Source organism: Semicossyphus pulcher, unplaced genomic scaffold (genome assembly GCF_022749685.1).
Source record: "Semicossyphus pulcher isolate SPU_LCO1_2020_fin unplaced genomic scaffold, fSemPul1.0.p SCAF_18, whole genome shotgun sequence".
NCBI lineage: Eukaryota > Metazoa > Chordata > Actinopteri > Labriformes > Labridae > Semicossyphus > Semicossyphus pulcher.
In genome coordinates, this window is record NW_027211691.1 from 26,992,690 (window position 1) to 27,019,282 (window position 26,593).

At 44.4% G+C, this 26,593-nt stretch overlaps 1 protein-coding gene across 1 annotated transcript in view; it reads right to left on the reverse strand.

Annotated features, from left to right (window-relative positions):
* Positions 1-26,593, reverse strand: part of LOC138595976 (piezo-type mechanosensitive ion channel component 2-like) — a 77,296-nt gene that overhangs the window by 30,485 nt on the left and 20,218 nt on the right. Inside the window, exons 11-32 of the mRNA XM_069667529.1 lie at positions 25,231-25,622; positions 23,303-23,420; positions 22,948-23,198; positions 22,552-22,700; positions 22,132-22,210; positions 21,954-22,048; positions 20,729-20,922; positions 20,489-20,646; positions 19,039-19,215; positions 17,914-18,027; positions 17,580-17,780; positions 17,297-17,501; positions 16,970-17,071; positions 13,802-13,979; positions 13,635-13,721; positions 10,872-11,028; positions 10,653-10,749; positions 10,409-10,574; positions 10,234-10,323; positions 9,943-10,031; positions 9,786-9,851; positions 9,580-9,698 (exon numbers count right to left, since the gene is read on the reverse strand). Coding sequence (XP_069523630.1) covers positions 9,580-9,698; positions 9,786-9,851; positions 9,943-10,031; positions 10,234-10,323; positions 10,409-10,574; positions 10,653-10,749; positions 10,872-11,028; positions 13,635-13,721; positions 13,802-13,979; positions 16,970-17,071; positions 17,297-17,501; positions 17,580-17,780; positions 17,914-18,027; positions 19,039-19,215; positions 20,489-20,646; positions 20,729-20,922; positions 21,954-22,048; positions 22,132-22,210; positions 22,552-22,700; positions 22,948-23,198; positions 23,303-23,420; positions 25,231-25,622 — 3,284 coding nt within the window. The remainder of the gene's footprint in view (positions 1-9,579; positions 9,699-9,785; positions 9,852-9,942; positions 10,032-10,233; positions 10,324-10,408; positions 10,575-10,652; positions 10,750-10,871; positions 11,029-13,634; positions 13,722-13,801; positions 13,980-16,969; positions 17,072-17,296; positions 17,502-17,579; positions 17,781-17,913; positions 18,028-19,038; positions 19,216-20,488; positions 20,647-20,728; positions 20,923-21,953; positions 22,049-22,131; positions 22,211-22,551; positions 22,701-22,947; positions 23,199-23,302; positions 23,421-25,230; positions 25,623-26,593) is intronic.

Consider the following 26,593-nt stretch of genomic DNA (forward strand, 5'->3'; position numbering starts at 1 on the left):
AAACTGATCTATTTTCACCCTCTGACCTTTAGTTTCCAGGAGAAACTTTTTAATCTTCTCCAGAGAGTAGCACACAATGGACTCCTCCTGTGAAGGAGTCCACTCACACTCCTCATCAGAAAGATCCTCCTGCACCTTTTTAGCCTTAGAGCTGCTCTGCTCCTTATCAAGGTTCTTTCTCTTATTACTTTTGTTCAACAGTTCATCCTCACACATGCGTTCATCTATCTGAACATCACTCACAGCGCTGCAGCTCTCGACATTTTCTTTACACTTTTCCTTTTCTGTCTGTTTGGTTTTACCTGCTTCCTCACTGCTCTGCACGACTTCTACATGTTTCACTGTCTTACCTTGATCCTGAGTCACATTCAGCTCTCCGTCCTCCATGTCCTCCGCTCCGTCCCGCACCTCCTCCGTAGTCCTAGACGAGCCGAGAAATCCCGACCCGACCGCGGGCTGAGCCGCACCGGACTCGTCCAGCCCAGCCGATGGCCCGGCCGACGGCTCAGCCGAAAACCCGCCCCTCGCCGTCCTCCGGCGGTTCGGCGCCGACCTCCAGCGCACCCGCGCCGCCAGAGGACAGCGCCAAACCGCCGCCCATTTGCCGCACACCAGCTCCAGGACAAGCCCGAACCAGGTGTCCCTCCGCCCCGCAGCCGAAACACTTCATTGTTTCAGAAGTGGCGAACACGTTGTAGGCGAATCCATCCACTCTGAAACTGAACGTTAGGTTCAGGTCTTTGCTGCTGTCTTGTAGTAACATAAAAACCTGTCTACGGGGACAGACGACGTGCTTCAGCTGGGATGATTTGCAGCCCAGTAGAACCATCTTAATGGGAGACACGAGCTGCCCGTAGCGTGATAGCTCTTTAGCTAAGTCCTCGTTTCTGATGAACGGGGGGGCGTTAGAAATCATGACTTTTTTCGCCGGGTTTGATAACGGGAGGACGGGGGTGAATGTGCCGCGGATCACGACTCCTTCCTCCACTACCTGCTCTGCTTTAATCACCTGGTCTAAAAAGATGACTATGGCGCCGTTCATCCGGGAGGCCGACTTGACACTGTCGAAACCAACAGCCTCCCCGACAGCATAGCTGGCCTCCTCCACCGAGAAGCCCCTACGCGACAGCAGCTTCACACCGTGTCGGCGTGTGAGCTTCTCCAGCTCGGCATTGCTGCCGACAACCAGCATACTGCCTAGCTGCCGACACCCCTACCTGCAAACTCACCTGTCTTACCTGATCTCACCTGTTCTTCCACTAAAAAACACAAAAGAAACTAAACTATTAAACTGAGACTAACAATAACAATTAAACAAGAGAGAAAGATAGAAAATAATCAAAAACACACTCCAAACGCTCTCCGACCAACACGCTCACTCCCACCATGCACTCAGAGAGAGAGAGAGAGACAGAGACACAGAGAGAGAGAGAGAGAGAGAGAGAGAGGAGAGAGAGGAGAGAGGGAGAGAAAGAGGAGAGAGAGAGAGAGGGGAGAGAGACAGAGAGGGAGAGAGAGAGACAGAGAGAGACAGAGAGAGAGAGAGAGAGAGAGAGAGAGAGAGGAGCTCGGTGTAGATATGTAGTACATAAAGGCTACATAAAAGCTACATACAGTCTACATACAACGTCCATAGAGACTACATACAGGCTACATAAAGGCTGTATACTGGCTACATACAGGCTGTATACAGCTAACTTACAGGCTGTATACAGCTAACATACAGTCTACATACAGTCTACATACAGGCTACATACAAGCTACATACAAGCTACATACAGGCTACATAGGATGCAGGTCTGCTTGTGGTACCTAAAGTCTCTTAGAGTAGTGTTGGAGGTAGAGCCTTCAATTACCAGGCCCCCCTCCTCTGGAACAATCTACCAGTCAGGGTCCGGGAGGCAGACACCCTCTCTTCTTTTAAGAGTTCAAACTTTCCTCTTTGATAAAGCTTATAGTTAGGCCTGGCTCATGCTGGGACCAGCCCAGAGTTATGCTGCGATAGGTTTAGACTGCCGGGGGATCTGACACACCAAGCGCCTCTCTCTCTCTCTCTCTCTCTCTCTCTCTCTGTCATATTAATGCAGCTCATTAACTCTGTATCTTCTGGTCCCATTAACATTACTAACCACATATCTTCCCGGGAGTTCTCGTGCTCCCTTGTCTTGAAGGTTCCTGAGGATCGTTGCTGCAGACCACCTGCTGCTGTGGACCTGCTCGACTGCAACAACTACTAACATCAGCCTTCCCCATAGTATCATTATTGTTGCTGCTAATGCTAATAGTAGACCTGTTGACTTCAACTGTTACAATTACGATTACCTCAGCCTTTATCATTACTCTGCTTCTCTCGCTAATTTATTTATTTATTTATTTTGCTAATCTTCACACTAGTCTACCACTATTATTGGCATTGTAACCATCAGTATGTGTCTGTTGTTGTTCTTGTAACAAGGACATATGTTGTTGTTGCTCTCTCTGCCTGTCTCTATCCTGCATCTCCTTCTCTCCCATGTTCGGCCCATCCAGTCTCTTCAGATGTCTGTTCAACATGAGTCTGGTTCTGCTCGAGGTTTCTGCCTGTTAAAAGGAAGTTGTTCTGCCAATGTGCCGAATGTTGCTAAGTGCTACTCATGGTGATTCATGTTGGGTCTCTCTTTAAATAACAGAACAAAGAGTCGGTCTAGACCTGCTCTTTCTGTAAAGAGTCTCGAGATAACTCTGCTTATGATTTGGAGCTATACAAATAAAATTTGATTGAATTTGATTGGTACAGTCTACATACAGTCTACATACAGGCTACATACAGTCTACATACAAGCTACATACAGGCTACATACAGGCTACATACAGTCTACATACAAGCTACATACAGGCTACATACAGTCTACATACAGTCTACATACAAGCTACATACAGGCTACATACAGTCTACATACAAGCTACATACAGGCTACATACAGGCTACATACAGTCTACATACAAGCTACATACAGTCTACATACAGGCTACATACAGTCTACATACAGGCTGTATACAGGCTACATACAGGCTACATACAAGCTACACACAGGCTGTATACAGCTAACATACAGGCTACATACAGGCTACATACAAGCTGCATATAAGCTACATACAGGCTACATACAGTCAACATACAAGCTACATACAGGCTACATACAAGCTACATACAGGCTACATACAAGCTACATACAGTCTACATACAGGCTACATACAGTCTACATACAAGCTACATACAGTCTACATACAGGCTACATACAGGCTACATACAGGCTACATACAAGCAACATACAGGTGTGGAAACAGAATTTATAGCTTTAATTCTGTATTTGTTAACATCTTAAATAATTATGGTTTTCTTCACAATTCGTTCCACCTTTCTACTTTTAGTTAAATTGTCTCAACAAATTGTAACTTCAGAGCTGAACAACATCAGAGTGTATTCTTTTTCCTTCCTGCGATCACATCAGTGTTAATCAAGGTTTTGATGTTTCCAAAGGAACCCCTGTGATTAACTTCCTTCTATACATTTGTTTAGCCATCAGACTGTGAGTTCTTCACACCTAAGACCACTGTATGAGCCTCGAGAAGCTAGCTTGAACCCTCGTTAGTTTGGTCCCCCAGACACCCCCCTCTGAGAATGACACCGTAGCTTCTTTCATCTTGGTTGTGTATTGCCCTTTGTTGCTCGATTTCAATAAGCATAGCCCTTTTGGTTAGCCCTTTGTTTACTGTGACCCAAGATATATAATCTGACTAGAGCGGACTCTAGTCAGAGAGGTTTTCTACAACTTGCTGTGATGATCTCTCTCCACTGCGCAGTGAATAAAACTCATCTGAACCAGCCACTGAATCGGACCTGAAGATTATTAATTTCTTCTACAATATGGCGTTGTTGGCAACTCGCAAACCTTGGGCTATGGGACATCTTTTGACTGAGATGAGTGATGCTGAATATCAGCAAACGGCGCCAAATCCAAAGGATATTTCCTCACTTTGCTGATATTCACACTGCTCTGTTCTGTCTGTGGATCCTCCATAGACCCAGGTAACGCGATTTAATTTGAATTTAAGAATTGCAGCAAATTACTTGGAAGTTTTTGTAAGAAAAAATTGTGCTGCTGGTGGTTCTGGTGAGTTTTAAGGCCTAATTTGTTGTCCTCCGTGATTGTATCTTTATGTTTTATGTAGGTTATGGATGTACTTGCAGGTAGTATTGTAATATGTATTGCAAATTTTTCCCGTCCTCGTCTTTGAAAATTTTGCTTTATAAGAATTGCAATGTGGTAAAGCCTGTGAGTAGGTAGTTTAATCATTTAAGGACCAGTAACCAGACTTGGCCTTATGCCATAATCAAAGTACCAGTAACCAGACTGAGGCTTTTTATGGTATCATACAGAAGAATTTTCTCCTGCTTGAGAGCTTTCTTCTGTATGAAATTATTCTATCGTAAAGCCTGCTCCATGGGTACATGGGTTGTATGATAGCTTTGGAGGAGTAACCAGTCTCTACCAACTGTGTTGCACAGAGCAATTCCCCTGTTTGGGATTTCCTGCTGTGTGAGGTTATTATAGTGTAATGCCTGACCATAGCAGGAAGATAATAGGTAATAGGAGTAACCAGACTATCGTTACTATTATCCCCAGTGGATTTCCAGAGTGTGGTATCTCTGAAGAGGCCTGATTGTCCTGGAATTGAAATTGGTGCTGAAATATCATAATATTCCCGTTCTGAATTCGCAATTCGCACGACAATTTTTTTGTGACCGGATTTGTTCGTCTTGTTTTGTTCGTCTGTTTGTTGTCTCATCGTTGTGTGTGTACCCTAGACTCATTGATCTTTGTTCCCTCAATGTGTCAGCACTTTGCCTTGGCTTATTGTTTTGTTTTGTTTTGTTTTGAGTGAGTCAGTGAATTCTCCTTGGCATATGGGGAGTATCCCATCACTACCATTCTATGCTGTGTTTTTTTTTTGTCATTAATGTTTTGTTTGTGATAGCTGTTTTGATACATACTGTATGGGCTTGATTGATGCTGCATTATGTGATTTATGCCAATTGTGGTTGCTTATGCATCTAATTCTATGTGTTAATGACATGGGCTGGAATGTCTACTAGATATTTTCTCTTGGTGTGTGTTCTTTAAGCTCATTGTGGGGTTTTGTTTTTGTTTTTGTTTTTTGTTTTTTGTTGTTGTTGTTGTTTGATTGGTTTTGTTTCTTTCTCTATGCATCCAAGTCCAAATTTTGTTTCATAATTTTGCATCTCTTCCTCATTCATAATGTTATTATTTTTGTTACATTAGTTTACATATCAATAACCTCATTGGTTTTCAGTCGTTTGCTGTATTTTTCTCCTTATTTTATGTTATTGTTTTGCTTTGTTTTTTTGGTTTCTAACTTTTTCCCTTCTATTCTTGTCTAGTTTAAATTTTCTCTAAAAAAGAAACCCACCTCACATTTAATTTCTTACATTTAAAATTTAAATCTGAAATTTTGTTTGTTATTGTACACTGTGTTTTAATTTTCTAATTTCTTTCATTTTATTTTATTTTTTGCTTCCGATTTCAGTTCCTTTATTTCATTTGACCACATTTTATTTTATTTTATTTTTTTAAATTTTTTTTTACCTTCTTTCTTCAATACTTTCACTGTGTTTTAGTGCTGTTCTTGTTTCTGAAATGGGTAAAAGCCAGAGTAGACAATGGATTCCTGATAGGGGCACCCTAGCATGGTATATGTATGTGAATGTTGGTAATGATTGTGTGGCGGATGTACCAGAATGGTTTGAATGGACAAAAGAAACCAACGAATGTTTCACATTAGTGAGATCAGTTGACAATGTTGTATTAGAAGGACCGTAGAGAGATTTTGCAAGTGAAAGAAAGGAATAGTAAGTTGATAAAGAAGGTTAATTGGTTGAGGTATATGACCTGGTTTGAGCAAAGTGAAGGAAGGAATTCAGCCAGCATTTTAGCCAGCTTGAAAGACACTCGAGACAAACCTTAACAAAAGAATATTGTTTAACTGTTATTATTCTTGTGTTACAAACCTGCCTTCCCCAAGTGTTGTTATTATTGTTGTTTCTTTTGTTTCCCTTTGTTGAGGGTTTGTGATGCTCCTACGACGGCCGCGTAGTAGCCCCACATTCTCTTATTCCTCACTTTGCTCATGTGGCATATCAAATGACACACGAGCAAAAGGAGGATGGTGGCTTAAATAAATGAGAAGCACATTTGTGCTTAATTTGAAAAAAATAAAAAAATAAATAAAAATAGATTTGCAGAATTTTGCAGCTTTCCAAAATCTACTACAAATTAATGTGACCATTCAAAAAGACCACCCTCCTTCTCAAGGATTTTTGTTTAATATCTTAAAGAAAATGTTCTAATTATAAAAATGTTGTTCTTTTTTGCTGTTGTTTTGTTTTGAAACTGTCCTTTCGATTATTTAATTTATTTTATGCATCTAAAACCTGTGATTGTTCATGTTTGTTTGTTTTTTTCCTTTTTATTTTAACGGACATAAGTCTTTGCCCATTGTCTTGAGGACAATGAGAAACAACTGACAGAACTGAAAGAACTGGATGAACACCTATGAACATTTAATGAGCAGCAAATATCTCCTGACACACCTTCCATAGCTTTCCCACCATGATATTGATGATCAAAACTGACATTAACTTTTGCAAGTTGCAGTTTTCCTCTTCTTAAGTTCTACTTCGACAGACAATTGCGGCCCGAGGCTTCTCCTGCTGATAGTGGTAACTACAACATCCAGCCCGATGATGCAACTGAAGGGATACAGCTCTACAGCCCAGGTGGACCGACACATCCCAAGTCCTGCTGACTACAGACAATGCTGGAACAGCCCATCCCAAGTCCTGGCGACCACCGACACCGTCTTGAAGTGTGATGGATGACCTTCGTAGATCCCCTCCTACCACTGCAAAAGAACCAGTGCCCACCCAGGATGATGATATCAACCAGCGTTCAACTGATCGGATGCCCACAGAGGACACCAATGTTGCGGCTGCTGACCACTCTCATGAGTATTGCTCCTGTGACTCCTTGACACCACTGGCAAGGGCCAGGAGGACAGACTTGCTCTGGGAAGTCCCCCTTCTACAGAACAACAGCCACTGCTGACCAACAAGGAGGAGTTTGTAAAGACTTAATGCAGTCCCCCGCGCTTGGAATATGGGAGACACGGGACTCATCTACCAAACCTTTCCCACAAAGACTTCAATTACTTCCCCATAGTTCCCCCTTTAATGGTTTTCCCATCTCGGACTGTGTCACATCATCTTTCCCATCACATAGTTTTATGCCCAATTGCATTCTTCCCCTGCAAGCAAGTGTAAGCTCTGCTACCCCGCCACCATACCAGAATCCGAATCAAACGTCTCCATACCTCTCTACAACCACTGAAATGGTCTATCAAAGGCACCGGAGAAGGTCATGAATGGGATTTTCAAACTGTGACTATGTTTTTTTTTCTTTCCAAATACCCCCCAAAAAAATGCTTCTACAATTTGGACTTGAGACTATCATCTTCATCCTATAGCTTGTGTACAATACACACTCATACTGCTGAAGATGAGTGCTTCCCCATTTCACATCCAACTGTTCACTTACGCTTCATGAACTTTTCAATAGATCCTTTCACGAATTGTGCCACATTTTATGTCTAATCTCTGTTATTGATGTTGATGTTGTCCTATAAAGGACAAAAGGAGGAATTGTGGAAACAGAATTTATAGCTTTAATTCTGTATTTGTTAACATCTTAAATAATTATGGTTTTCTTCACAATTCGTTCCACCTTTCTACTTTTAGTTAAATTGTCTCAACAAATTGTAACTTCAGAGCTGAACAACATCAGAGTGTATTCTTTTTCCTTCCTGCTATCACATCAGTGTTAATCAAGGTTTTGATGTTTCCAAAGGAACCCCTGTGATTAACTTCCTTCTATACATTTGTTTAGCCATCAGACTGTGAGTTCTTCACACCTAAGACCACTGTATGAGCCTCGAGAAGCTAGCTTGAACCCTCGTTAGTTTGGTCCCCCAGACACCCCCCTCTGAGAATGACACCGTAGCTTCTTTCATCTTGGTTGTGTATTGCCCTTTGTTGCTCGATTTCAATAAGCATAGCCCTTTTGGTTAGCCCTTTGTTTACTGTGACCCAAGATATATAATCTGACTAGAGCGGACTCTAGTCAGAGAGGTTTTCTACAACTTGCTGTGATGATCTCTCTCCACTGCGCAGTGAATAAAACTCATCTGAACCAGCCACTGAATCGGACCTGAAGATTATTAATTTCTTCTACACAGGCTACATACAGGCTACATACAGTCTACATACAAGCTACATACAGGCTACATACAGTCTACATACAGTCTACATACAAGCTACATACAGGCTACATACAAGCTACATACAGGCTACATATAAGCTATGTCCAGGCTACGTATAATCGTCTTTGTGTCAGTATTAGAGTCTACAACGAACATTGGTCGGATAAATCACTGGTATCAAACGTGAGGAAAAGAAGAATAGGCCACGCCCATATTCCCTTTCTGTTTGTAAATATGAGTATTCGACATTTTACTCGTCGAACCTCTATAATATTTATCATGTATATCGCTACTTAGGGTTATATTTCCAATCTACAGCTTCTGATTCATCCGTTGTTTTGAAGCACAACTTCAATCTGCTTAGAAAACAGTGATGGACAAATAATGTCTCGACTGCTTTTAACTATATTTCATCGTCTTTCCTGGATTTGCCTTTATTTGCCTCCTCCAAACTCCTGCTAGGAAAGACCTCTTCTTTGAGAGTTAAGTAGAATAATTCATTGGAAACGTTTAGGCCTCTGATGTTCTTAATGCTAACTTACACTACCAAGCTTTATCCTGTGTGCCCTCCCTCGCCCAGCTAAGGGCAAAAAATGCTCTTCTCCTGTCACAAAGGTTTTGGCGGTCACTGGCTAGCCAGGGTGCCAGTCAGAGGGTTCCACTGACAAAAGATTTAAAGTTAAAATAAAGTTAATGAATGAATACCAGCAACCCTACAAAGGAGTTGGCAGACATTCAGCCCCTTTCCCAAACAAAAGTACACAGGACAATCTACAGCAAGCCAAAAAAACATGCACACAGCCCAATTCAATGTCCCCCACTGTGTTATATACAAGCAAAGCTTTGACAGTGCAAATAACGTCTAACAAACAGTTTAACAATCCCAAGACTCCCTGCGTCATTTTCTCAGTCAATCACAGTCCATAGTAGGAATGGGCATTTCAAGCAAAAACACTACTCGCAGTCAGAGATCCTAAACTCTGGATTGACTCACCTGCGGAGAACACATCAGCCTCTAAATGAGTCTTTAAGCTTTTACTCGCTCGTCTTGAATTACTTCTTGATGCTTTTGTTTTTTGTTTTTAGTTAGTAGTTAGTTTTAGTGTTGTCATCATTTCTGAATGTGCTGATCAGGACCTAGTTGTACAGTTAACAGAACTGATACATGTGTTTCTGAGCTGTGATGAGTTTAAACAGACTCACCTGGAAGGCGGATTTCTCAGGTAGCTCCTCCTCCTTCTTCTCCTCTTCTTCCTTCTTCTTGTCCTCCTCCTCCTCCTCACTGTCTGTCTCAAACAGGTAGTAGTCCCCACTCCTCACCACTGCAGGCAGACAGACAGGCAGAAGGACAGTCGGGCACACCACACAAAGAAGTGAACAGCGATGATGTCAGAGGTCATGTGACTCACTGGAGGCGTGGTTTACCCAGGGCCTCCACCACTCCTTCTGCCGCTGCCCCTTCTTGTTTTCTTGACCTAAAAGGAACAGAAACACCCATTAGTTATTCTATAATTGACAGCTATGTATTAAACACTGTTACCATGGTAACACAAATGTGGTACACACCATCAGTATGGAAGCTATCTCGAGTTAAACTCAACAATTTCTCTTTTCCTCTGCGGAACTTCTGCTGTCGTGATTTAATCCTCTCCATCCTGAGGAAACAACAAAACAGGAAGTGGTCAACAGGCCAGACAAGTCAGGATTTACAAGTCTCAAGTCCATTTTAAAGCTTGTACTGGATCGAGTGGTCTGGACTTTACTGGACCTAAGTGGTTTGGACTTGTAATGGACCTAAGTGGTCTGGACTTTACTGAACTACTGAAGTGGTTCTGGACAGGTGTGTTTGTGTCTTACTGTCTCTTCAGCAGGTCCATGGAGGTCTTTTCCACCTCCAGCCTCGCTCTGACAGCTTTCACTGTGGATGCCTCGAAGAGCTCTGCCCCCCTGCGACACACACCAATAACATTGTGTGACTGTGTGTGTGTGTGTGTGTGTGTATGTGCGTGTGTGTGTGTGTGTGTGTGTGTACCTGGAGGCCAGTAGCTGTGTGTTTTGCAGGTCCAGGACCACATACAGGAAGTAGTGGCTCCTGAAGACTCTCCTCTGCAGTAACAGGAAACAGAAACAGACGCCGTCCCAGATGATTCCTGCCTCGTCGCTCGGCAACTCACATTGTTTACTGCTCTGCTGCTCCGCTGCAGGAAGTGACACATATGTAAACAACAACACATAAATAATAGACAGACAGGTAGAGACAGAGACGGGTTACATACGCTTGGTGTATCCTTTGATAGTGCAGGCTAGACTGAAGAGCTGAATCAGCCAACAGTGATTCTGAACCAACGACTTAATGAAACCACAGGCTAGGATCTGAGGGACAGACAGGTCAGAATGAGAGACAGGTGGACAGACAGTCAGTATATCTCTCAGTTCTTAAAGGATAAAATGAATACTAAAGATGAATATGATTTTGTGAGGATGACTCATCTTACCGACAGAATATTTTTCATGGTGATGACGAACACGTTGTAGCCAATCAGACAGTCCCAGTAGAGCAGGATGGACCTGACTGGTTTCAGCAGCAGGTCCCCACCCACCAACAGGAAGTAGAAACAGGCCACCAGGTAACCCATACAGAAAATACTGATCCTGGAACAGAAAGTACACACCTGTCACCAGGTAACTGTACAGAAGATATTGATCCTGGAACAGAAAGTACACACCTGTCACCAGGTAACTGTACAGAAGATAGTGATCCTGGAACAGTAAGTAGACACCTGTCACCAGGTAACTGTACAGAAGATACTGATCCTGGAACAGAAAGTACACACCTGTCACCAGGTAACTGTACGGAAGATACTGATCCTGGAACAGAAAGTACACACCTGTCACCAGGTAACTGTACAGAAGATACTGATCCTGGAACAGAAAGTACACACCTGTCACCAGGTAACTGTACAGAAGACACTGATCCTGGAACAGTAAGTAGACACCTGTCACCAGGTAACTGTACAGAAGACACTGATCCTGGAACAGTAAGTAAACACCTGTCACCAGGTAACTGTACAGGAGATACTGAGTCTGGAACAGTGAGTAGACACCTGTCATCAGGTAACTGTACAGAAGACACTGATCCTGGAACAGTAAGTAGACACCTGTCACCAGGTAACTGTACAGAAGACACTGATCCTGGAACAGTAAGTAAACACCTGTCATCAGGTAACTGTACAGGAGATACTGATCCTGGAACAGTAAGTACACACCTGTCACCAGGTAACTGTACAGAAGATACTGAGTCTGGAACAGTAAGTAGACACCTGTCACCAGGTAACTGTACAGAAGATACTGAGTCTGGAACAGTAAGTACACACCTGTCACCAGGTAACTGTACAGAAGATACTGAGTCTGGAACAGTAAGTAGACACCTGCCACCAGGTAACTGTACAGAAGATACTGATCCTGGAACAGGAAGTAGACACCTGTCACCAGGTAACTGTACAGAAGATACTGATCCTGGAACAGTAAGTAAACACCGGTCACCAGGTAACTGTACAGAAGATACTGAGTCTGGAACAGGAAGTAGACACCTGTCACCAGGTAACTGTAAAGTAATTACTGAGTCTGGAACAGGAAGTAGACACCTGTCACCAGGTAACTGTAAAGTAATTACTGAGTCTGGAACAGGAAGTAGACACCTGCCACCAGGTAACTGTAAAGTAATTACTGAGTCTGGAACAGGAAGTAGACACCTGTCACCAGGTAACTGTAGAGTAATTACTGAGTCTGGAACAGGAAGTAGACACCTGTCACCAGGTAACTGTAAAGTAATTACTGAGCCTGGAACAGGAAGTAGACACCTGTCACCAGGTAACTGTAAAGTAATTACTGAGCCTGGAACAGGAAGTAGACACCTGTCACCAGGTAACTGTAAAGTAATTACTGAGTCTGGAACAGGAAGTAGACACCTGTCACCAGGTAACTGTAAAGTAATTACTGAGCCTGGAACAGGAAGTAGACACCTGTCACCAGGTAACTGTAAAGTAATTACTGAGCCTGGAACAGGAAGTAGACACCTGTCACCAGGTAACTGTAAAGTAATTACTGAGTCTGGAACAGGAAGTAGACACCTGTCACCAGGTAACTGTAAAGTAATTACTGAGTCTGGAACAGTAAGTAAACACCTGTCACCAGGTAACTGTACAGAAGATACTGAGTCTGGAACAGTAAGTAGACACCTGCCACCAGGTAACTGTAAAGTAATTACTGAGTCTGGAACAGGAAGTAGACACCTGTCACCAGGTAACTGTAAAGTAATTACTGAGCCTGGAACAGGAAGTAGACACCTGTCACCAGGTAACTGTAAAGTAATTACTGAGCCTGGAACAGGAAGTAGACACCTGTCACCAGGTAACTGTAAAGTAATTACTGAGCCTGGAACAGGAAGTAGACACCTGTCACCAGGTAACTGTAAAGTAATTACTGAGTCTGGAACAGGAAGTAGACACCTGTCACCAGGTAACTGTAAAGTAATTACTGAGTCTGGAACAGGAAGTAGACACCTGTCACCAGGTAACTGTAAAGTAATTACTGAGCCTGGAACAGGAAGTAGACACCTGTCACCAGGTAACTGTACAGAAGATACTGAGTCTGGAACAGTAAGTAAACACCTGTCACCAGGTAACTGTACAGAAGATACTGAGTCTGGAACAGTAAGTAGACACCTGCCACCAGGTAACTGTAAAGTAATTACTGAGTCTGGAACAGGAAGTAGACACCTGTCACCAGGTAACTGTAAAGTAATTACTGAGCCTGGAACAGGAAGTAGACACCTGTCACCAGGTAACTGTAAAGTAATTACTGAGCCTGGAACAGGAAGTAGACACCTGTCACCAGGTAACTGTAAAGTAATTACTGAGTCTGGAACAGGAAGTAGACACCTGTCACCAGGTAACTGTAAAGTAATTACTGAGTCTGGAACAGGAAGTAGACACCTGTCACCAGGTAACTGTAAAGTAATTACTGAGTCTGGAACAGGAAGTAGACACCTGTCACCAGGTAACTGTAAAGTAATTACTGAGCCTGGAACAGGAAGTAGACACCTGTCACCAGGTAACTGTAAAGTAATTACTGAGTCTGGAACAGGAAGTAGACACCTGTCACCAGGTAACTGTAAAGTAATTACTGAGTCTGGAACAGATCCTGTTTCCACTCTGAAGAGAATTTTTACTAAAATAACTCGGGTACCTGCCACTCACCTGGTGGTCCCAGTGATGAAGATGATGGTGAGGACGAACCAGAACATGTAGCTAAAGATGATCACCTTCATCATGTCCAGGTAAGATCTGCACATGCAGAGGTCAGGGGTCAGAGAGACAGACAGGTAAATAGGCAGACAGACAGGTGCACAACGGGCGGAGTTTACCTGCACATCATGAAGTCAGGGACTATGTTGAGACAGAGCTGTCTGATTGGATCAGAGACCTGTCCGTCATCTCCATCCAGCTCACAGTTTTCTCCTGCAAGGAGCTGAACAGAGGCCTCAAGCTCCTCCTCAAACACCTGCAGCTGCAGGGAGGCGCCAAGGAGGAGTAGGAAATCATCTGAAAGATCAGAAAACACCAGGCAGCTAAATAATCATGATAACAGTTTTAACTTCTCTAATTCTTCTGAAGTTGGGTTTTATTTGAGATCAAATAGAAAGTTTCATGTTTGAAGAACTTTTCTATAAAATGATAGAATTGTTTATCATCAGAAATGTATGTTTTCGGTGGTCAGGAGAATCTTTTCTGCAATGAGTTTCAGTTTCAGAATTCACTTAAATTTTGTTAAAGAAACAATCTGGAGGATGTTCATGTAAATAAATGTCTGTACGTCTCTCTCTCTCTCTGAATGAGGTAACACAATGGTGACTGAGCCGATGGCCCACTGATGAAAGCCTTTGTATTTGCAGTATATAGTATTATTATGGGCTGGGTGTCTGTGGCGGCGCCCAGTTAGTGACGCGTTTTCCATCAGCCAGCAGTGGTTGGTCTGCCAGAGAGGGTAGGCGGAGCTAAGCGGCTGCTTTTCCGCTCTCTGCAAGTGTTGCGAGTAAACAGTAATCTACTATGGCTGAACAAACAAAGAAAAGATGGATGACTACAGATACAACTTCAACAAGAAGTGAAAATCCAAAGAAGAAGAAACAAACTCGACGCTCAGATGAAGCAAACAGTCTGAAAAGGAAAGCGACCGTCAGCCAGGAAAATCAAGAGTTACAACCGGAGCGACCGTGGACGTTGGGTTAGCTGGAACGTATGCGACTGCAATTGTCGTAAATTGCCATAAGGTGCCACCAAACAGAATGAAACTGAGAAGATTATAACTTTAACTAAGACCTAAATGTTGTGATTTAAAACGTTATGGATGTCCAAAACATGATTTTGCATATTAGTATGTACGCCAAAATGTATTTAATTATTTTATAAAATATTTGGCTTTTAAAAAACAAAATCCCATGTTGAAACCTCTGTTTCCAGGTCTCATTGATTTCTTTCTAATGTTGTACGCTGACATAAACACTGCCTTATACTTGTTCATTTGTAAATAACTCTTATTTGTATTTAACTTTATTCTGGCAATTATATTTAATTCTGACGCTCATATTCAAATCGCCATATATCCATATCTCAGCATTTAATCTTGACCTTTTTTACATTTTTTTAATAATGCAAATATTTCTTACTTCTATTTTTATGTCATATATTTCTCCATGCTTCTCTCCGTCAGAGCAACTGTAACGCCCAAATTTAACCCCAGAGATTAATTAAGTATTTCTGATTCTGATTAAACAACATCTGGGGTGTAAAAATAGTTTAAAGGGTCTATATGTAATTTTCAGAAAATCCTCATTCCTAGCGACACGGTCGGCCGTTGAGGGAACTGCAGTCGACCTTCTTGTACGCGCTCGCGTGGACACTCGCATGCATGTACGGGCATCCAGGGTTTTTGCTGAAGACACACGAAACTCTGAACTCTTTACTCGTTTACTTTCCACTGACGAGACGAGTTCACTGACCGGCATCATGTTGTCCAAAATCAACACTGTTTGTCATCATACCTCAGTTAGTCTCATGTTAGCTGGTGAAGTTATTTGTCAAGCTAGACTCACAACATTGACATACACACTCGGATAGTATTTTGGTCATAACATTAGCGAGCAAGCTAAGGTTAGCCAACTAGCTCTAACATAACTACACTGCATGGATCCGGCATTGTGCTTCGTAACCAAACGGCAAATTACTCAATTAGCAGATCAGCTCCCGGGAGTCTGCGTGAGTTAGCTGATGTTATCTACTTGACGGTGTTTTGCTACGTTGCCTAACTGGCAAATCATCTGCGATAGCAGACAAGCTAACCGTAGCTTATTGCCAGCAGCTTACAGCTGGCTGGCTAACCTTAGCCTAGCCAGGTAATGCAATGATATTGACTAATAGAAAACAATCGGTAGTTATACACATTTGCTTTGTTCTGTTACATAATTTACAAAATCGACACCGTTTGTTATTTGTCAACTAGATAACTGACATACACACTCAGATAGTATTTTGGTAGTCATAACTTTAGCGAGCATGCTAAGGTTAGCCAACTAGCTCTAACATAAATACACTGCATGACTCTGTCATTGTGCTTCGTAACCAAGCGGCAAATTACGCCGGTGAACCAGAAAATCATCACGAGCATTAGCGAACATTAGCCAGGCGGGGCGGGGCGGCTGCAGAGAGCTGGGATGAAGCTCTTGTGCTGTGAGAGAAAACACGCTGCACCTGGTGAGAGAACGCTGCTCGCAGGTTTTGTTTCTATGACAACAATAAGTCGTGGGTCTGTTTTGATCCCCAAAAGCAATCGAAGGTCTCCATGAGTCACATGCCCTGCCGATGTTGACTCTAGTTTTCCCCCTGACGGCGGTCACTTCCTGTTTGGTCAGACAGGCTTCACTAGATCAAACTTATTTTTTTTTTTATTCTTGTGTGTAGTTTGTGTTGGTGTAGTTGTGGGTGCTATCGTTCGTTGGCATCCGTCTCCATTTCACAGCTTACGTTGTCTCGTGTTGCTCACTGTTGACTGTAGTGGTGTAGAATGAGCTCTCTGCAGAGGTACTTGCGAACACGCAGGTACGTCACATCCTCGCTTCGCAGAAAAAACTGTCCCGAGTGCGTTACATAAAGATCAGCCCACAGGTTGTTAGGGGCAATGGAGGAAGTTGGGGAAGGTCTCAATTGATCAGTTCCTCTTCCTTCACACATTGGCAATAAACAATGATATTGGATTGATAAATATTTGTAAAATCTTATATATAGCCCCTTTAAGGTTAAGTGTACATTTAATCCAGAGCTTCAAAGAGCTTCAAATATGCACAGATGTTCCAGATAATCTACAAGTGATGCTGCAGTTTGAATTCTCTCTCTGTAAATAAAATGTGTCAAACTTCACAAAAATACAACCAGGGAGACGCGTCACTCAGCCTGATCTCTGATGGAGCAGGTTAGAACATCCTCACCGTTTGTTTTACTTAAAATGATGATGAAGATGATGATAAAGAGGGTCTTACAGAGAAGGAAGAGTGGGTTTGGTGGTGTCAGGTGATCAGGAAGGAAAAGCCACTTCACCACGTTGGAGTCCACATTTGAGGACGGAGGCCTCCAGGGATAATCTGAAAATAAAACCCACAGACTTAAAGCGGAAGGAACTGTTAGCCTAGCTTAGCATAAAGACTTAAAGCAGGAGGAACTGTTAGCCAAGCTCCAGCAGAAAATATAATACAACTTCCACCTTCTCCTTCAATCCTTTCAGTATAAAAGCCCTCATGCGCTGACTTGGTTTTGAATGTCATCGTGGGGTCAGTAATCCCACATTATGGTTTCAGGTGAGTTTGTACCTTTACAGGCAGCTGGAGGGAATCCTATGCACAGCAGGTACTGGAAACAGAACAACCCTGACAGGAAGTAGCAGTACTTTGGCCACACTGAGGTGATACTCTTCCTGCTGCGCTGTGATAGGACAGAAATGAGGCCAAAGCCGTGGCCTACAGCAAACAGATCCATCCGTTGACCAATCACGTTTACAGCCAACAGGAAGCAGGTCTGACGAGGAGGAAGGCGGGAATGTGTTCAAATACAAAGAAGTTAGTTTTTTGCTATGCTAATGTGTGAGCATCTCACCTCCAGTCCGAACTTGTAGAAGAAGTAGTTGAGGAAGTACTTTACACAGCTTAGCACGCTGTCGTCCAAGTGACGCCTGGTGATGTCATGAAACAATGTTCTGGTGGGGGGCGGGACTTTGTTATGCCGAAGACGGTAGAGCTCCTGGTGTCTGTAAACTGTCACCTCGAAGGCTAACAACGCTAACATCATCAGGTTATACTGTAAAACAGGTTAGCATGAAGCTAATGAATCAGAGCTAACATCATCAAGTTATATTGTAAAACAGGCTAGCATGAAGCTAATGAATCAGAGTTAACATCATCAAGTTATACTGTAAAACAGGTTTGCTCACCCTCAGGTAGTCAAGCAGTTTTCCATCTGTCTTGCGAAGCCCCACCCACTGGGCGGGGTCAACTGGACCAGAGTACAAAACAGAGCGAGGCAGTTCTGTGCTGGAGTTACCTGGCTGCAGGGAAACAGACAGGTGTGACATCATTACTCGAGTTTCTGTGAGCTCTTTCAAGGATAACTTTGGGATTTTCAACCTAGACCCTATTTTCCCATGTGTTTGTGTGTAAGTGACAAGTGGAGACAACAATCATTGAAATGGATCCAGTGTTCAGGGAGGGAGCACCGGCCGGCAGCCGCCACATGAGATACAATGTAACTAAACGGGGCAGCGCGCAGACGCCAATAGACAGCCACTACAATCACTTGTTTTTGCTCCTGACAGGCTCAGATCGTTATAATAAGTGTCTGACAACACTGTGGCAGCCATGCTACTTTACCTTATGCTCTCTGTTGTTGTATGTAACCAAGTCTCGCTCACGGAGAAGTCTCATGCTGAAATCTCACGCAAGACCGTAGTTGTTACAGGAAGAAGGAGAGAGGAGTGAGAGAAGACGAAGACGAAGAGGGAGAGAGGATGTTCAGCCATGACAATCTTTTAGAAAGCACTGAGCAACGCTTTCTGTACTCCAACACAAACGGCACTCTTCCCTCTTCGTCTTCGTCTTCTCTCACTCCTCTCTCCTTCTTCCTGTAACAACTACGGTCTTGCGTGAGATTTCAGCATGAGACTTCTCCGTGAGCGAGACTTGGTTACGGACAACAACAGAGAGCATAAGGTAAAGTAGCATGGCTGCCACAGTGTTGTCAGACACTTATTATAACTGCGCTTGTAGTGGCTGTATATTGGCGTCTGTGCGCTGCCCCGTTTAGTTACATTGTATCTCATGTGGCGGCTGCCGGCCGGTGCTCCCTCCCTGAACACTGGATCCATTTCAATGATTGTTGTCTCCACTCGTCACTTACACACAAACACGTGGGAAATAGGGTCTAGGTTGAGAAATCCCGAAGTAATCCTTTAAGAACAATCAGAGTTCTTCAGTCAGCAAGGGGGCGGGGCTTACACAAATTGACATGTCTTAAGGACAGACAGACAGACAAATAGGTGTGATACTGTTGCCATGGTTACCATGGTGCAGTTGGAGGAATAGCTCATTGGCTGGACGACGTTGAGTTGGTACAACATCTTACAGACCGTCAGCACACAGGTCCACACTGTACACACTCCTGACAGCAGGGGGCGCCACGGTCTGCAGGGAAGAGCCACCGCCACACACAGCACGAACAGCAGGTTCAATACACACACCTGCAGAGAGACAGACAGGTTCAACACACACACACACACCTGCAGAGAGACAGACAGATTCAACACACACACCTGCAGAGAGACAGACAGGTTCAACACACACACACCTGCAGAGAGACAGACAGATTCAACACACACGCCTGCAGAGAGACAGACAGGTTCAACACACACACACCTGCAGAGAGACAGACAGATTCAACACACACACACACCTGCAGAGAGACAGACAGGTTCAACACAAACACACACACACACACACACACACATACCTGCAGAGAGACAGACAGATTCAACACAGACACACACACAGACACCTGCAGAGAGACAGACAGGTTCAACACACACACGCCTGCAGAGAGACAGACAGGTTCAACACACACACACACCTGCAGAGAGACAGACAGATTCAACACGCACACACCTGCAGAGAGATAGACAGGTTCAAAACACACACACACACACCTACAGAGAGACAGACAGGTTCAAAACACACACACACGCAAACAGACAGACAGACAGGCAGACACACACACACACACACACACACACAGACAGACAGACAGGCAGACACACACACACACACACACACACACACCTGCAGAGAGACAGAAAGGTTCAACACACACACACCACACCTGCAGAGAGACAGACAGATTCAACACACACGCCTGCAGAGAGACAGACAGGTTCAACACACACACACACCTGCAGAGAGACAGACAGGTTCAACACAAACACACACACACACACACATACCTGCAGAGAGACAGAAAGGTACAACACACACACACACACGCACACAGACAGACAGACAGGCAGACACACACACACACACACACACACACAGACAGACAGACAGGCAGACACACACACACACACACACACAGGCAGACAGACAGGCAGACAGGCAGACACACACACACACACACACACACACACACACACAGGCAGACAGACAGACAGACACACACACACACACAGACAGGCAGACAGACAGGCAGACACACACACACACACACACACACACACACACACACACACACGCAGGCAGACAGACACACACACACACACACACAGACAGACAGACACACACACACACACACACACACACACAGACAGACAGACAGGCAGACAGACAGACAGACAGACAGACAGACAGACAGACACACACACAGACAGACAGACAGACAGACAGGCAGACAGACACACACACACACACACACACACACACACACACACACACACACACACACACACACACAGGCAGACAGACCTCCTTCACAGAGACCCAGATGATGTAGGAGGAGACGATCTTGACAATGTGAAGTTCCAGGAGCCACCAGAGGAGGTGCTGCAGGCGCTGCAGGGACAGGAGGAGGCGCAGGAACAAAACAGAGAGACGATCCACCACCAACCTCCAGGAGACCAGGACTGAGGAGGAGAGAGCAGGGGTCTGCTTCTTGTTTCAAACTAGTCTGTCTCAGGTGGGGTCAACACCATGCAATGTGTTTACCTGTGAGATGGTCTGACAGGGTTTCCCCATCAAACACACAGGGGGAGTCCTCCTCCTTGTCATCCCCCTTGTTCCCCTTTGCCTCTTTCTCCTCCTCTGTCTCCCTCTGTCCTCCTCTCTTCTTGTCCTCCAGGAGGACCTGAGGAGATCCGCCCAGCGACAGGTCGAAGAGGCTGCCATCGGAGTGGACCAACCTGCAGAAACAGCACCCCCATGTGTTTACTTTATGTAATGTACCTGTTTTATCGCCTGTTATTTATTCTAGAACTATATATTCACATTCATTTGGGTCATTCAGTACCTGAACTTGTGGAGGTGAGGATGAGTGCAACACTCACACCTGCTTCAGGTACAGAAGGGAGAGCCATTGTCAGCTCCAAACACAGTGCACACAGTTCTGAGGACTAGTTAAAGAAGTCTGAGCACTAGTTGCAGTGGTTTAACAACAAGTTACAGAAGTAATTATTAATACTTTTCTAATTTATAGACAATGATTTAAGGTGTTTTTACCTTGACATGTTTCGACTGCTGGCTTCCTGCAGTCTTCTTCAGAAGCGTCACATGATGTTGCTGTGACGTTGCTGTGATGTGTCTTATCAGCTGTTGTTTATGCAGGTTTGGTCCTGTCAGATTTGACAGGACGACCACGCCCCCTGCTGTCCGACAGCTTCATGACAACAGCATCCCAGGTGTGGGACAATGTATGCCCCCTTGTCCCGGTTCACTGTCCTTTGAGCCCGTCTCCGGATCTAAATGACCTCCCTGATTCAACGCTGGTACTTGTTGCTCTCTGACTGAATGACCTTGGCCTTAACTGGGAAAAGGCCACACCTGGATGCTGTTGTCATGACGGTGTCGGACAGCACGTCACAGCAACATCACGTGACTCTTCTAAGGAAGACTGCAGGAAGCCAGCAGTCAAAACATGTCGAGGTTGAAAACACCTTAAATCATTGTCTATAGATTAGAAAAGTATCAATAAGTTCAGTGAAGACAAGATGAACCTTTCTGGATTAAAAGTAATTGGACTATCTATTGAGTTGTGGGGACAAGCTGTAAAGATCACAAACTAGTTACAGAACTTGTGGGACTAGTTACAGAGGACTGAGGTCCACTGGTTTAAGGACCAGTAACAGAAGTTTGGGGACTGGCTTAGAGTTCTTCGTACTAGTTGCAAAGATCTGGTGCTAGTCTTAGAGGTCTGTGAAAAGGTTGTTTGTGTTACCTGGTGATGGTGCTGTTGTGTGTGTCTACCACAGTCTTGAGGTCAGTCAGCTGCAGGAACGGCTCATGGAAGTAATGCAGGTGTACAATGCACACCTGCAGAACAAAGTAAAGATTTACATGTTTAACATGTCACACAAAGGAACGTTCTGATGTTCTGTTAGAACGTGTTTGAGTACCAGAAGGAACGCAGCGGGGATGAAGATCTTAGTGAAGAGGACGGGAACCGAGAACTTCTCCAAACCAACATCCTCCAACCTGCAGAGGCACAAGACACTGTAGACCTGCGTGTACCTGTGCTTACCTGAGTCTACTTTACTGTTATTGATCCTATTGATGATATTGATGATGATAATGTTGAGGTTGTGGTTGATGTAGATTAGGATAATTGTCATGATAATATTGATGATGTTGATGTTGACCATGTTGATGTAGTTGATGATAATGAAACGCCCTGTGCTCTGCCTGTCAGCACCTGTGTCCCATCACACCTGAAGCTGTGTGTTGGCTCTTACTGACTTTGTTCCCTTCTGTCTTGATTGTTGCTTGTGTCGTTTTAACTCTCAGATGTTTGGACCTGGGCATACTTTAGTGTGTACCTGTCAGTACTGAGTCCAGTGTAGTAGCTCCACATGTGGGGGGATGAGGGGAACTGGAAAGTGTAGACCAAGATGAGAACCAACATTGAATAAACCACCACGGCTACCCAGAATCCCCTGAGCCAAGCACGCCAACGCTCGTAGTTCAACTGCAGAGAGAGACAGATAAGAAAAGAGATGGACAGAGTGTTAGACAGAGGAGAGAAAGACAGACACAGACCGACACTGAGACAGGTAGAAGCTGTGACCCAACAGAACCAAAACAATCTGATACTCTGAATGGTTTACAGTAGTAGTAATATAAGACTGAAGTACATCAGATGATGAGACCGAGTCAACAGTCAACAGTCAACAGTGGGGGTACAAACACAGAGCATGCAGTACTCGCAGTATTACCTGGTAGAGAGCGACGCAGCACAGGAACATGACCATGTAGATGACTTTGTAAAGGACGATTTTCCCCTCGAAACTCACGAAGAAGAACATCGTTCCACAGACGTAGATCCAGTATTTAACAAACATCCTGGTAACCACGGCAACCAGAGCCTCCATCTTAACTCCTTCTCCTCCCTGCAGGAGGAGCACCTCCTCATACGACACCTCCTCCTGCTTCTTGTCCTGAGGATGCTCATCTGCCCTCTGCTCTTCTAAAGAGGACAGACAGGTGACCATCAGTGAGACAGGTGATTATCAGACTGACACAAGATCATTGTGTGAGACAGGGGATCAGTGAGTGAGACAGTTATCCTACCTTCCATCTGGACGGTGATGGTAGACAGGTGGGTGTCCGCTTGTCTGTTTCTCTGGCTGTCTGTCTGCTCAGTCAGTGCCTGACGCAGCAGCAGCCAGAAGCTCAGCAGACACAACAACTGCAACAACAACACAGTGATCATTAAAACTACCAGTGACACACAAACACACATTATATTCAGACACACAGTGACTGCAGTACTCTGTAGCAGTAGAAGTACTTGGAGTAAGAGCAGCTGTAGTATTTGAACCAGTGAGTACCTGAATGACAGCAGTACTATGGAGGCACTAATGAGACATGTTTTTGCAGATACAGTATGTTCCTAGTAGTTATAGCAGTATAAGTTGGAGTAATAGTAGTCATAGCAGCAGTAGCAGTAGTAGTGTTAGCAGTAGTAGCAGTAGTTGTAGCAGCAGCAGTAGTAGTAGTAGTAGTAGCAGCAGCAGCAGCAGTAGTAGTAGCAGTAGCAGCAGTAGCAGTAGCAGTAGCAGTAGTAGTAGTAGTAGTAGCAGCAGCAGCAGCAGCAGTAGTAGTAGCAGTAGCAGCAGTAGCAGTAGCAGTAGTAGTAGCAGCAGCAGTAGCAGCAGTAGCAGTAGCAGTAGTAGCAGTAGTAGCAGCAGTAGTAGTAGCAGTAGCAGTAGTAGTAGTAGTAGTAGTAGTAGTAGCAGCAGCAGTAGCAGCAGCAGTAGTAGTAGCAGTAGCAGCAGTAGCAGTAGCAGTAGTAGCAGTAGTAGCAGTAGCAGCAGTAGTAGCGGTAGTAGTAGCAGTAGCAGCAGTAGTAGCAGTAGTAGCAGTAGTAAAAGCAGTACCAGCAGTAGTAGCAGTAGTAAAAGCAGTACCAGCAGTAGTAGCAGTAGCAGCAGTAGTAGCAGTAGTAGAAGCAGTAGCAGTAGCAGCAGTAGTAGCAGTAGCAGTAGCAGTAGCAGTAGCAGTGGCAGTAGTGGCAGTAGTAGCAGTACCAGCTGTAGTAGCAGTGGTAGAAGCAGTAGTAGCAGTAGTAGTAGCAGTGGCAGTAGTAGCAGTAGCAGCAGTAGTAGCAGTGGTAGAAGCAGTAGCAGCAGTAGTAGCAGTAGTAGTAGCAGCAGTAGCAGCAGTGGTAGAAGCAGTAGTAGCAGTAGTAGTACCAGTAGAAGCAGTACCAGCAGTAGTAGCAGTAGCAGCAGTAGTACCAGCAGTAGTAGCAGTGGTAGAAGCAGTAGCAGCAGTAGTAGCAGTAGTAGTAGCAGTAGTCGTACCAGTAGCAGCAGTAGAAGCAGTAGAAGCAGTAGTAGTAGCAGTTGCAGCAGTAGTAGCAGTAGTAGTAGCAGTAGTAGTACCAGTAGCAGCAGAAGAAGCAGTAGCAGCAGTAGTAGCAGTAGCAGCAGCAGTACCAGCAGTAGTAGCAGTAGTAGTAGCAGTAGTCGTACCAGTAGCAGCAGTAGAAGCAGTAGAAGCAGTAGTAGCAGCAGTAGCAGTAGCAGTAGCAGCAGTAGTAGCAGCAGTAGTAGTAGCAGTAGCAGCAGTAGTAGCAGTAGCAGTAGTAGTAGCAGTAGCAGCAGTAGTAGCAGTAGCAGCAGCAGTACCAGCAGTAGTAGCAGTGGTAGAAGCAGTAGCAGTTGCAGTAGTAGCAGTACCAGCAGTAGCAGCAGTAGTAGAAGCAGTACCAGCAGTAGTAGCAGTAGTAGTCGTAGCAGTAGTAGTAGCAGCAGCAGCAGTAGTAGTAGTAGCAGTAGTAGTAGCAGTAGCAGCAGTAGTAGCAGTAGCAGTAGCAGTAGTAGTAGCAGTAGCAGTAGCAGTAGCAGCAGTAGTAGCAGCAGTAGTAGTAGCAGTAGCAGCAGTAGTAGCAGTAGCAGTAGTAGTAGCAGTAGCAGCAGTAGTAGTAGTAGCAGTAGTAGTAGCAGCAGCAGTAGCAGCAGTAGCAGCAGTAGTAGCAGTAGTAGTTAAAGTACCTTTGAGGCGAGCTCCCTGCAGGGATCATCTTTACTTGGGAACAGTCCAGGAACTTCCTGGATCGCGGGGAAGCTGTAGACATACTGCAGGACCACCAGCAGGTTGCCGTAGACGACCAGCCAGGGAGATGACATCAGTGTGTAGCAACGACGCTCTCGCATCATCCAGAGGACACAGGACCAGAGCAGCAGGACACATGTCAGCCAGGACACATATGTGATGGACCAGGCCATCATGGCGATCAGAGCGCAGATGTAACTCTGTTTAAGGAGGAAGCTGAATGCCATGGAGGCAGCACTCACTCCTTCCTCACCCCTCCTCCTCACCTCCTCTTCATTCTCCTCCTCTTCCTCCCACTCCTCTCCTTCAAACAAACACGTCTCCAATGTGTCTACAGTATCAACAGGGAGAACAGAACAGAACCAGGATCAACTAGTCACCAGATCTCAACACAGTTCGCAGAGATCAGACTCTGGAGGACCATCAGTTTGTAAAACAGCTCAGTTTCAACACACCAGACAGAACGACACTGCAGCATATTTGTAAAATAATATGTTTAAATACTTGTTGATGAGTATGTAAATCTAAAGATTCATCATTTTAACTTGTTGGTTGGCTTTGCATATTCCTGTGACCCTAGAAGCTGTGTAGTCAGGGTAAAAAATACCCCCTGGTCGGAGCAAAATTGGCCCTTGGAGTTGGTCAGACTAAAAGGGATTTGACATCTTTGACAAATCCACTGAAAAGAGAAAATGTTATCCCCATTCTGTAGACAGACCTGGGTTGGGATCATGTCCTTAAATGTCTGGAGGCTGGTGTCTGAGAGGAACAGCCTGCCCAGTCAGATGGCCGACATGACAGCTCCCTAAAAGTGAAGCCAAACCCTCTCTGTCGCCCCCTGCTGACTGGCTGCAGTATAGCTCATAAAGCCCGCCTCCTCCATGTTAACAGATGGGACATGAGTCAAACTATAAAATCAAAATACACGTCCAACACATTTTTCTCAAACATGGTTTCTGTCATTAAAGTTATTTATTATCATGCTGATTTATGTCCAAGTGTTCATTTTTCTGACAAGTTTACTTTTAGTTTAGTTATTTGATGCTGTCAAAATGATGATTGACAGCTCTGTTGACCAATACGGCTCCTGCAGCCGATCAGTTCCTGATTAGCAGAGCGGAGGATGATCGTCGAGAGGAGACGTAACTAAAACAATCACTACAGTCATTGAAGTTTCCATACCTGTGAACTTTAACCTCAGACCAACACAAGAAGCTGCTCTGCTGTTAAACACGCCGGCGTGCGGGATCCTTGCTGTTTTTTCGGTAAGTTAAGTGTGTGTTTGGGTTAGCGGAAGTGGCT